We start from the raw sequence: 12705 nt of genomic DNA on the forward strand, positions 1-12705 counted from the left end.
ATTGCACATTCACAGCCTGTAGCCCAAATATTTGACTTATTTTGTGTCCCAAAATGCCAGGATTTGGCTAAAGGTAATGAGGTCTTGGAAAAAATCATAACAGCATGCAAAATGCACCCTGATTACCAAAAGGGCTTTCCTCAATGATTTCTATGACCGCTTTCCAGATAATGAGGCGCCGGAACTAACCTGTCCAAACAACACCGTTGATTTTGTGGATCCGGGCCAACCATACGGCACTATTGCCTACGATGAGCCAACTGCCAAGGACAATGCAGACCCCAACCCAACTGTTGACTGCCAGCCGAAATCCAACACTCAGTTTAATATCGGACATTCGGGTGTCACATGTACTGCGACTGACTCTGCCAGTAATATGAAACCCTGCACGTTCTACGTCGATATTGTCGGTATGTTGTCATTTTGATAATGAAGTGCCTTTTTGTAAAGTTTAACATTCAGTGCATGTGCCTCAGTGGTTGTGAGTTGATTGTCAGTCTGTGTATTTTTTCCTGAAGTTCTTGGCTTTTCACCTCTGAAATTGCTCATATTTAAGAAAGGATTTTCCGCTATGAACACCTGGAGTCATTACAAGTAATTTGTGTGTGCAGCATATCAATGTGCTTGTGTGTGAAACAGAGGAGGAAGTGTGATGGTAAATGGCATGTGAGGTTTTCAAATTTTAGCAAGATACATTTCAATCTCATGTTGCAAGTTGCATCAATAGTCTGATAGATGCCTATTTTGCATTGATGTACGTGCACAAGAGGTGGTATTTCAGTGCAGATCTGCTGTATTTATCACAAAGAGTTTGAAGTTCCTTTGACGATTTGACCACATTTTCAGATAACGAACCTCCGAGCCTTGACTGCCCGGCTGATAAGTCCAAATCGGCCAATCCGAAACAGAAATTCACCTATGTGACCTACGCCACGCCGCTGGGACAGGACAATTCTGATACGAAAGTGACTGTGATCTGCAAACCTACCTCAGGCTCCAAGTTCTTCATCGGAGAGAACCTGGTTACCTGTACAGCAACTGATATCTATAGCAACAGCAAGTCATGCCCATTCACCATCACTGTGACAGGTACAAAGCAGTGAAAAAAAAGAGCCCCCAAAATTGTGCATTCGGGGTCAACAGGAAAAATGCAAGTCGCCCCCGTAAATTGAAAGATCAATATGAAGAAATTTTACTGGCTTTTATTTGGATTGTCATAACATACCCTTCCAATGACGGCTGAGAACATCATTGCAGCGCATGGTTCAAAAACTTCAAAAGCTTGCTTCGTAAAAATTTCAATGAAAGCAGTGTCAGAATTCAGGAATGAGAAACCTTCTATCTTTAGTGCATTTTAATACATCAGTCAATCGATGCCCTGTGATAGAACCTGTATTTGTCTGGCTACTGCCTCGATCACATCACGCGAAGATCACGTTCAGTTGATAGAGTGGATTAACCAGACTATATGCATGCAGCGCGAGACTGGCCATGTACATATGTACAGTGTACATGTACTTTACGGCACTAAATCTAGTTTTTTTGTTGTATGACTGATGGAATGCTTTTTTATAACCCAGATCAAAAGGTGGGGTTCTGATAGCAGCATTTAAATGTTTAATGTGAAAAGTTATATAAGCCGGAGACAGAACTTTTGTATTAATTATCCTGTAGGCTGGGTTTTTGTTAAAATAACCGTTGAAAGTGTTGCCCTGGAAAGTGGAAAAAGAGCCCTGGGAAACGAAAAGGTAGCCCCCTCAATTTTGGAAAAAGAACAGTACGAAGGAAAAGACACAAAGAGATTTCTCTCTTCCCCCCCCCAATTGCTTTTTGCCGTGCAGTTTTACTGCTTTTGAGAGTTCCCTCTTTTTTTGGTCCAAAACTGTCAAAGAAATTCCCAGCCCATCTGCAGCTGATTTCTCGCAATAGCGTAACTCCACTTACGCCACATTTTATTGTATAAGTTGGTCAACAACCGATTTCACAAAACATACTCACTGTGTAAGTCAGCAACTTACACACACAACTTATGACATAACTTACACTGTCATTTTAGGTGGGGTAAGTTGCGCCTAACAAAGCAAAAATGATCAATTTGACCAGCTTATCTTGTTTGGTTATAAGTTTCATCATTGCTGAACTTAACAAGTTATATACAATAAATGTACCACTTTGTTGAGGACACAAATGACAAACTTGTATGGCCATGAGAGAACTGTGAAAGTTTCTGTCCAGTTCTAATGAAGAAAAAACAAAAAAGCTTTCAAAATGGCAGGTGGAGGTTATTCGACTGTTCAGTTACTGCTGTTATATTGGATAAGAACAGCCGTCGTAAAAGCTACTTTTGTCTTCGTCCAAGAAATTTAATATTAAAAGGTGGTGCAATTCCCCAACTTTTCATGAAAATGGAACATAAGTATATTGCTCTGCTGTGGCAAAGATTTAAATTAACTATAGACAGTTATTAAAATCATCAGAAATAATTACAAATCTGTACAGAAGATATTTCATTAAAAATGTAGAAAATTTAAAAGACAGACAGTTTCAGAAGGACTACCAATAACAGTACAGAGAAACAGTAAGCAATTATGTGTACAGATGTTGGAAAAGAAGCTTCTTAAAGATGTTTAAACTTGTTGAAAGAGGCTCCTTCAATGGCAAATGCAGTTTGTTCCAAGATCAAACTCCCTGGAATTGGAATGTTTTCTTACCAAATTCTGTTCTGGGAGAAGGGAGGCAAAGATTCCCTGATACACACTGTCTAGTTTGGTAGGAATGTTGATCACTGACATAAGAAAACTTACTATAAAGGTAAGCCAGAGCTATGCCACTTAAACATTTATACACCATTATTTTAAGATGGTTTTCACGTCTAACCTGTAAGCTATCCCATCCCTATTTGTTATAAATGTCTAAACTTGATGTTCTTGGGGGAACCTTCAAAAAAACGCATCCAGCCCAGTTTAACATCACATCGAGATTGACGAGGAGGTTAAGTGCCCAAACAAGCAAGAAGTTTCAAACCGGCAATGAGATCCAAATTCTTTTGAGACAGAAGACTCAGTATATTCCAAAAGATCAGTCCATTGAAGTTTGGAATCAAGAATCACACCAAGTTATTTTATACAAGAAACTTGTTCTAGGCTGCTGCCAACAAGAAATATGTCAGTGTTGGTCCTTTGACATCCAGCTAGCTTTTGGAAAGAGCTAAACAAGATGGTTTTGCACTTAGCTATATTAAGACATAAGCTGTTTCTTTCAAGCCAAGTCATTATTCTGCCCATATCATCATTTAAACAATCCTTAATATCCCTGTTGTCCTTAGCAGAGTAAAAATAACCGTATCATCAGCATAAAGGGCAACTGTAGAATGCTCAATCACCATAGGCAAGTCATTAACATGAATAAAAAGCAATGGACCCAAAGGAACACCAAATTAAACTATGTGTGAATCAGACATGACATTTCAATTTTAATATCTTGATTTCTGAAATAAAGGTGATAGCTGAACCAGTTGGAGTTCCACTCCAACCACAAGAATGCAGCCTTTAAGTAGGATTGTGTGGTTGACTGTGTCAAAAGCCTTACTTGAGTCGAGAAAAAACAAGCTCCAGTCAACTTCCCTGCGGCATTTAACGAAAAATCTGCAACGTCAATCAATGCAGTATTCGTTGAATGGAAAGGTCTAAAACCAGACTGATGCTGCACAAAACAGTTGTTAACAACAAGAAATCAGACAGCTGGTTATAAACAATCCGTTCAAAGACCTTCATAACAACAGAAATGACAGAGATTGGCTGATATTGATTACAATCTTGAACAGAGCCACCGTTACAAATAGGGTTGACTTTGGCCAGCTCCCAATCGTCTGGCACATCGTCACTATTCCAACTTAGTCTTTCAAGTGCTGTTCTACCCTGATTACCTCCCTGCCTAATTTTGCAAAGTATCAAATCATTGGTCCTGCCCCCAAATGGTTCACAAGCTGTAGCAGTAACAGAATACACCTTAGATTATTACACCATTCATAATTTTGAGATTATTGACACAGCCAATTCTTCATTGTAGTAGCCGTTGTCTCCAGTGTAGAGAGATACGTAGAACTTATTCAATAAGTCATGCTTATTTCATGCCTGTTCAGTTGGGGAGAGTTGCCCATGCACTGCATGCAAGAGTACACAGTCTCACACACTTTTCACACACAGTGTGAAAAGTCACACGAGTGTCATATTGAATGCCATCATGCTTTATACCCCAAGTAAGCACAGGGGGAGTGATCAAACAAGCTGAAAGTGTCTTGTGGTGTCTGCTCTGTTGCCGTGGTTTGACTCCACTTTCTTGTTCACTTTGATCCATTCAGATGATGAGGAGCCGGACCTCACTTGTCCTGACCCCATGAAGAAATCCACGGATACTGGAAAGGCAGAAGCAACAGTCAGGTACACCACACCAGCGGTCACGGACAACCTGGACCAGAACCTCACCGCTTCTTGCAATCCAGAGTCGGGCTCGGAGTTCCAACTGGGACTGAACTACGTCAATTGCAAGTCCAGTGACAGTTCCGGCAATGAGGGGTCGTGCGACTTCACCATAAGAGTCACAGGTACGGAGAAGTGAAACAGACCCGCATGGATGATTGCCATCTTTTGTGGTGAAAGAATGCTATCATCCCTTCTTCCCGGCCTTCAGCATATTCAGTTTAAATATAAAGTCAGAAAGGGACGCGCACTTTTATATCTCACCGAACACAGCATTTCAAAAGTCTCAACGCCATTCATCAGCCTCTGACCCCCATTCACTTCATACTTTTCCCAATGCCCAAGCACCAGAACTTGCTATGGCCAGAGGGTATTTGTAGCACCTGCTCCAATCCCCTGTTGCTGCCTCCCACAGCATGTTAGCATCCACTTGACTGACTTATTCAAGCTCAGTTGAAGATATTCTCATTCAGAGACTTCAAGAGGGCTTCAAGACACCTTTTGAAGTGCACAAGAAATCTTGTTTATTTTTTGGGGTCTGTATTTTGTCTGACTGGGGAGGTTGGAAATACCTCAGACACCCAGATGCTCTGATGCAACAGGACTGGCTCCCAGGAAACCCTTTTTTTCCTCAGCATCAAACCTTCCCATCGTGGTCCATTGAAAAGTTCAGCGTTGATGAGTGCCCACTGTCCTCGAGAATGTATCCCTGTGTTGAATTGCAATGAATTGACGTGTCAAATCGGGAGCACATTCAAAAGTACAGTGTGCCTGCTCGCATATATTACTGCATGTGTATTTTCAACGGCTGCCCTGTATGCATACCTATGCATGGTATTGCACTGTTGAATGCACCTTTGGAGCAATTTGGGGGAAATTTGACTTCAGACCAGTTAGTGCTTGGCACAACAGTGATCAGAATTGTAATTTTGTGATGTGAGATTAAATGCGTGTGTTTTGAATGTCGCTGCAAATGTTTTGTTTGAGTTAAATATCACTTTGCTTTTGTGTTCCCCGGAAACATGAACCAGCCTGGAAAGTGTGTGCATGGACAAAGAGGTGCTTTTATTGTTTTGCTCACTATTTTTCTGTTTTTTTCAGATGATGAAGCCCCGGAACTTTCCTGTCCAGATCCAATGATAGAGATCCTTAAGCCAGGCGAAGCCACTGCTGAGGTATCCTTTGTGGCGAGTGCAACTGATAACGTGGACTCCAGCGTAAATGTTGACTGCAATCCTAAGTCGGGCACAACATTGGGAGTTGGCGAAACTGATGTCATCTGTTCTGCCTCAGATTCTGCATTAAACGACAAGACATGTTCATTCACCATTACAGTCGAAGGTGAAATGTAGAGACGTTTTCCTCCTTACTTTATGGGTTATATAGTTTTGGTCTGTCGGGGCAGTATCATGGCCAATTAAAAACAGACTATGTGCCCGACACGTTCATTTGAAGCATGACAGTTTAATACTGGAATAGTTAGCTATGTGTGAGGAGTTGGTTTTGCTTCACAACATCAAAGTGTTTGAAGATACATGCCCGCTTAGATGGGAAAAAGACTTGAAGTTTAACTTATTGCACAGTTAGGTCAAATAACCGAAACGAGGCACATCAGAACATAAAGTCCTACAATGATTTTCTCTGCAATTTGAAATTTACACAATCATGTCCGGCCTGAAGTTGTGGCCAATGTCCACAAGAGTCCTTACACTTAGGCATAACCCTCAACAATTAAGTGTAACCATTGGTCTCATACACACACACAAGGGCCAAAGAGTCAGCGGATGCTGGCCATGTGTGGTACCCTGACTCGGGCGTGTGCCGTAGCTGTTAAATTTTGGGTCCATGGCAAAGATGGTGATACGGTCAGAAACATGTTACAAATCTTGCTGAAATGACACTCAAGATGCCAATTTTTGTCTTGTGTCTTTGCGTTTAAAAATGAAGAGGGTAAAGTTACATGTAAGATTCTCAGCCGAGAAATTTGGATTTTGTGGTACAATGCCATCCACTTTTCAGTTCTCTGTATTTTGTAGTACATGCATGTCAAATGTTTTCAGTCACGTCGAGCCATGTTGGCTAGTAATTATGTCAGGTGTTTACATGATTCTTAATGAATTATTTTTTTCTTTTCTTTGATTTTAGACAAGGAAGAGCCTAAGTTCAAATGCCCAGTTAACATGACAGAAACTGTTGATCCGAGCAAGTCTTATGCCACCGTCAACTATACAGTACCAGACGTCACCGACAATGTGGACTCTAATCTCCAGGTCAACTGTGTTAAAGAGTCGGGCTCCCGATTTCCAATTGGCAAATCGACGGTTCACTGTTCTGCCACTGACAAGTCTGGCAACTCTAAAAAGTGCTCCTTTACTATTGATGTCGGTGGTGAGAATTTCCCCTCGTTATCTACTTCTGAATATCTCATCATCTTTAAATCACTGTTTCATTGATTCCATATGAATTGTTTTTTCTTTATTTTTTTGACTTTCAGACAATGAAGCACCCATGTTTGATTGCCCAATTGCCATGAGGGTACCCACGGACACCAAGCAGTCAACTGCTAAGGCGTCCTACACAGTACCAAGAGCAATTGATAGTGTAGAAGGTGTGGTCGATGTAACTTGTACCCCAGCAGTAAACACACCACTCAGTGTCGGAGTACATACAGTCTCATGTACAGCCATGGACTCTGCAGGCAATACACACACATGCCCATTCAATATTACAGTCGAAGGTGAGCCTCCATTTTTTGTCCAGTCACCATTGTGCCCAGAAATTTTGTTGCAAAAACTTCTTAAGGCTAGACTCGTAAAATAAAAAGCACTGCCAGAAAAATTGGAGAAATGAATCTTAAATTTCAAAGTGATTGCTATCTTATATATAGATGGAATGACGTTTGTTTAACCACTTCCTGTCAGGAACTCCGGAATCGGAGACGTATGATTTATATGTGTGGCCAGGGTCTCCGAACTCGGACAAAGGAAACAGGGCCCTGTAACAAAAGACCGTATTCCGAACAAAAGACCAGGCTGCTGGGCATTACCGACATTTTTCACTCTCAAAAGTGGTGATAATCCAGCATTGTTTTGAAACCGTATACTATGGTTTGGGGCATTGAGAGCAAGCGGATTACCACTGGGGACAAAAGCGCTTCACCTCCGCGGCAGTGAGCCACACAGCACCGCTGCACGCTAATCTGGCCCCTATTGAAAAGAGGTCAGCTGTGCACTGAGCCAGGTTCGTGAACAAAAGACAGTTATACAACACCGCACAATCTGGGCTCTGTTTACAAGGCTGCAGGCCTGGCTGAAATACTCGGGCGTCAATGAAGGTCACTTGTCAACTTAGAGTAGTGCCAAGAGACTACTTCGTGTGGCTATAAATGACCGTTAAATGAAATGATGAATTTTTGAAGGATTTTGAAAACGGAAAAAATGATAGTCACGGCGGCTCAGCATCATCAACATTGAAAAATGCCCCGGCATGAAGTGGTTAACATTGATGCAAACTTGTGGTGGGTATTTCTCTCACAGATATTGAAAAGCCTGACATTACGTGCCCATTGCCAATGCCTCCGTTTAAAACTGATACTGGCAAGGCGACTGCTACTGTGGACTATGGTGAAGTGACGGCATCTGACAATGCTGATCCTGATCCCGAAGTGACATGCACCAAGGACACAAATAAAGAGTTTGCGATTGGTACCACCACAGTCAGATGCACAGCCTCAGACGATGCTGGCAACAAGAGGTCATGCAGCTTTGATGTTGTCGTTGAAGGTGTGCAGTTTTTTTATTATTATTCAAAAATTGCTTTTTTTTTAAGAGATATATAAAAATGTCACTTGCTGAGCAGAATTTTTTTTAGCTTGATTAGTTTTGTGCAGTGGCAACGAAAGCTGATGATGGAAAGTTTATGATGCTTTGATTTGTGTGTCTGTCCATTTTCAGACAAAGAAACGCCCAAAGTGACGTGCCCCGATGCCATGGATAGAACCACTGATACCGACCAAGCATATGCCACAGTACCGTATACTCCGCCACAGGCAACCGATAACGCAGACGCCAGCCCGCAGGTAGACTGCAAAGAAGGACCAGGCTCCCAATTTGGGGCGGGCAAGAACACGGTCACATGCACTGCCACTGACAAGTATGGCAACAAAGACTCATGCTCGTTTCCCATCAATGTCAAGGGTACGTCCGCATAAAGATAAACTTGCGCATGGGTGTAGACGGAACAGGAAGCGTATTACTTCATGCACAATGTGGCATTTTGAGATATGAGCGTATTTTGTTTCTTAGAGAGTATAATTCTCTTCTTGCTTTGAGCCTTCATTTTGTTCCTGTCACCATTCTATTCAAAAAAATACCCTGGCTCTTATATATATGGTGATTGGCCTTTGTGTGTAGCCCAGAAATGAAAAGACCGAATTTGCATCATAATCACCAGCTTCACAATAGTCTTCACTTTGAAAAGAGGCAACGGGAATGTGGAAGCGTGAGTGGAGCAGCATGCCACCGAACAATCAGCCTTTTCACTGTGTAATTCAAATCGTGCAGAGCACGCAGGGCCACAAACCGAGAATTTGCGGTTTGGCAGGTGGCCTTCATGGCCAAATGAGGCTGGAATTCTCAGAGTCGGTTTTCAGAAAAAAGTTCCTGTCGTCAAGGGATTAAACAGAGTGACATAACACTCAGTTTGTACATGCGCTTTCCTATCAAATTCAGCTGGGGTGTGATCTGTTATGGTTCATTCAGAAAGCTCTCCTGTAAAAAAAACGTGGCATCATTATATTGTGAGTCTATTGTCACAGCAATTTGGAAAAAAACCAGAACTAACCATTGGAAAAAAGATCACCTTTCAATATTGAATTGTAACAGACGGTTTTTTCTCACTTACTCAAATCGACACCAACTTTGACAAATTGATCAGAATGAGGAATGAAATTGAAGTAGGAAATGGAGTTCAAGGCTGCTCTAGGTCAAAATTGACATTGTCAGTTGAGGGATTTTTTGTGGAAAGGTGGTCGATTATTAACCAAAACAAATCTGTATTTACTATTTTGTAACTTGAAAATTGTAAGATTTTTTCATATTGCTAATTGCAGTATTGTACCATACTTGTAAAATATCTTGAGACGTGATTTTTCAAAAAACTTTCACAGTGTATTCAATATTAATTGAAATTTCAAGTTTAAGAGACGAAGAATAAAACTGTCAATCGGAGTGGCTTCATTTTCATTTTCCCTTCAGATGAGGAACCCCCAAAGATCAAATGCCCAGATGACATGGAAGGTTTGCCTACTGATATAGGGAAAGCATACGCCATTGTGGACTACAACATACTAGTCAAACGTGACAACGAGGACCCCGAGCCAAAACTGTCTTGTGACCAAGCTTCAGGTTCAGAATTCGGCATTGGAGGGATCATAGTCCTCTGCACACTCACAGACAGGTCCGACAACAGTGCCAACTGTTCCTTCCGCATCGAAGTCGTCGGTATGGACAACCGAATTGTCGATGCCCGCTCGTAAAAGCAAAGGGGGCATACTACATTTGCCCTGTCCTTTTGTTTGCAGTAGCACATCTGTTCGACAGTTTTCCCAGCTGTAACTTGTAGACACTGTACTTGGGTTGAGAACTACTTTGCAAGGATACTTTGAAGAGTGTCCTCCCTACCTCACAGCTGGAAAGATTTGCAAGTCAACACAATCTTTAAAATACAAAGTATCAGTGATTAGTCCCTTACATTGTTAATGAGGAGTACTTCAAAAAGTCGAGTATTTTGGGGGTTATTTGCGGCTCGTTGTGGGTAACAGCAGAGATGAACAGTTTGGGAGGTTTCGGCAGTTTGCCAAATGGGAGTGTTAACAAACAAGTGGTGCAGGTGGACAGTAAAGGATGTTGCCCATTACCAAGCTGGAGGGCAATAATGCCTTTTGAGGCCAAGTTGCTTGACTGTTACACTGGCAAACAGTTTTCTGCTTTCCGTGACATTGAATTCACTTTGCAGTCAAATTTGTGTGAAGATTGATCGAGCCTTATTTTTGGTATAGTTGATAACCCTGAAAGTGCTATGTTGGGCAATCTCACAGCCAGAGAGATCAACCTCCCCTTACGAACTCCACCATCTCATGCCCAATTTTTAAAACTTACTATGAATGGAAAAGACACTCCTCATCAAAAGTGGAATTCCAACTCAATCCAACATACTGTTTTGTTATTAGGGTTATTCGAAGTTGAAGGTTACATGTGCACCAGCCTACATGCATCCAGCACAGCTTCAGAAAGTTTATGATTTTGGCTCTCCTGTCTAGGAAAATGGGCCCTGCACAAGAATATTACAAAATTTGTGTCAAATGGGATCAAAGAGTTATTGCAAAAACTTCTCAAGGATAAGCTCGTGAAAAATGCGCTATCAGAAAAATTGGAGAAATCTCCCCCAGCTCTTTTAGAGTTAAATCTTAAATTTCAAAGTGATTGCTATCTTATATATAGAGGGAATGTTGTTTGTGTAACATTGATGCAAACTTGTGGTGGGTATTTCTCTCACAGATATTGAAAAGCCTGACATTACTTGCCCATTGCCAATGCCTCCGTTTAAAACCGATACTGGCAAGCCGACTGCTACTGTGGACTATGGTGAAGTAACGGCATCTGATAATGCTGATCCTGATCCCGAAGTGACATGCTCCAAAGACACAAATACAGAGTTTGCGATTGGTACCACCACAGTCAGATGCACAGCCTTAGACGATGCTGGCAACAAGAGGTCATGCAGCTTTGATGTTGTCGTCGAAGGTGTGAATTTTTCTCTTTTTTTTTAAATTTAAAAATTCCTTTTTGATTAAAAGATTTCTAATATGTCACTTGCTGAGCCGAAGTTTACTGGCATGATAGAGTATGCATCACATGACATTTTAGTTAGATTTTTGAGATGCTTTTGCCGAGCGAAACATGTCAATGCTGACTGACTTGTTTATTCTTGGCAGTCTTCATAATTGGCCTCGGGTAGTCTTTGTGGCATGTGATGTAACCAGAGTTGTCCGGTGATACTTTTCAAAATCAAGACACCTTTGCAAACCAACACAAGCAAGATGACCTTGGTTTTCATTTTGTTCATCATGCTGTTATTGCACTGTTATGAAGGTGGATAAAGTGATGTTGTTTAGCATCTTCAAAGACATAAAGATTCAGCTCCAAGATGAGAAGTAACTCGTCTTTCTATTTTGATACTCAAGATGAGGAGGAACCGAAGCTGACCTGCCCAAAGAATATGCTGAGGCCCACGGACCCTGGCAAGTCATTTGCGACCGTCCCCTATGGCATCCCGTCTGCCACTGACAATGTTGATGCCAATCCCAGCGTCACATGTGTCATGGGGCCCGGATCAGAGTTTTCGTTGGGAAAGACAAATGTTACCTGCACCGCCATCGACTCTTCGAAGAACGAAAAGGAGTGCACATTCACAATTGAAGTTGAGGGTATGAAAAAAAAACATTGATTGATTGATTGATTGATGGGTTGGGTTGGGTTTGGTTTGGTTCGTCGGTTCGGTTCACGGGTCGTAATACACTAAGTTTGAGGCATTGCTCCGGATTTTCACAGTGATGCTTTGTCTGTTTTTTTTTCCCGGAAATTTTTGGAAAACTATGGATATATGGATTTTTCTATTTGATTTTGCCAAAACTGTTCATTCCTGAATTTTGCATAAAAGTTAATGCAGGACTCGAATAAGTTCAGATTTGGATAGAACTCGCCCTCTTATGTTGTTACTCCTGCTGGAATGCAATGGAATACAGCTCATGGTGGGGGGTAGGGTATTAAAATGTAAGGACAAGTCCTCAAATAGCTTCTAGTTGTGTACCTGAGCCAAAAAACTTCCGAGGTACTTTTTTTTTTTTTTTAGCCCTGTGTGGTTCATTTGATCAAAGTCATTGCTGTTAAAGTCATCGATTGAGGTGGAGATCTGCCACTTGGTTACAGCTTTAAGAAAAAAATCAGAGGAGACTTTTGTGGCTCAAGTCAGGTAGAAAACAGTCAGTGAAAAAGGAAAATGGATATTATTTGAAGTTAGTCAAAAAACAAAAGAGCAAGAATACTGTGGGTACATGTGCACAATGTTTTGTTGAAATGAAGGATCGAGAGATGCACTTAAGAAGACAGCTTTCCTTAGTTTTCCTGTACACTCAAATCTTACCCCTGGTGATGTTGGTCATGTAAAA

General features: G+C 41.4%; 1 protein-coding gene across 1 annotated transcript in view; it reads left to right on the forward strand.

Moving 5' to 3' along the window:
- Nucleotides 1-12705, forward strand: part of LOC110991038 (uncharacterized) — a 93414-nt gene that overhangs the window by 46375 nt on the left and 34334 nt on the right. The window contains exons 27-37 of the mRNA XM_022256130.2: nt 168-410; nt 847-1089; nt 4361-4603; nt 5580-5819; nt 6624-6866; nt 6973-7215; nt 8015-8260; nt 8432-8674; nt 9734-9979; nt 11036-11281; nt 11722-11964. Coding sequence (XP_022111822.2) covers nt 168-410; nt 847-1089; nt 4361-4603; nt 5580-5819; nt 6624-6866; nt 6973-7215; nt 8015-8260; nt 8432-8674; nt 9734-9979; nt 11036-11281; nt 11722-11964 — 2679 coding nt within the window. The remainder of the gene's footprint in view (nt 1-167; nt 411-846; nt 1090-4360; nt 4604-5579; nt 5820-6623; nt 6867-6972; nt 7216-8014; nt 8261-8431; nt 8675-9733; nt 9980-11035; nt 11282-11721; nt 11965-12705) is intronic.

The sequence above is a fragment of the Acanthaster planci genome, linkage group LG03 (assembly GCF_054643075.1).
Source record: "Acanthaster planci isolate LZ-2023a linkage group LG03, COTS_SCS, whole genome shotgun sequence".
In the NCBI taxonomy this organism is placed as follows: domain Eukaryota; kingdom Metazoa; phylum Echinodermata; class Asteroidea; order Valvatida; family Acanthasteridae; genus Acanthaster; species Acanthaster planci.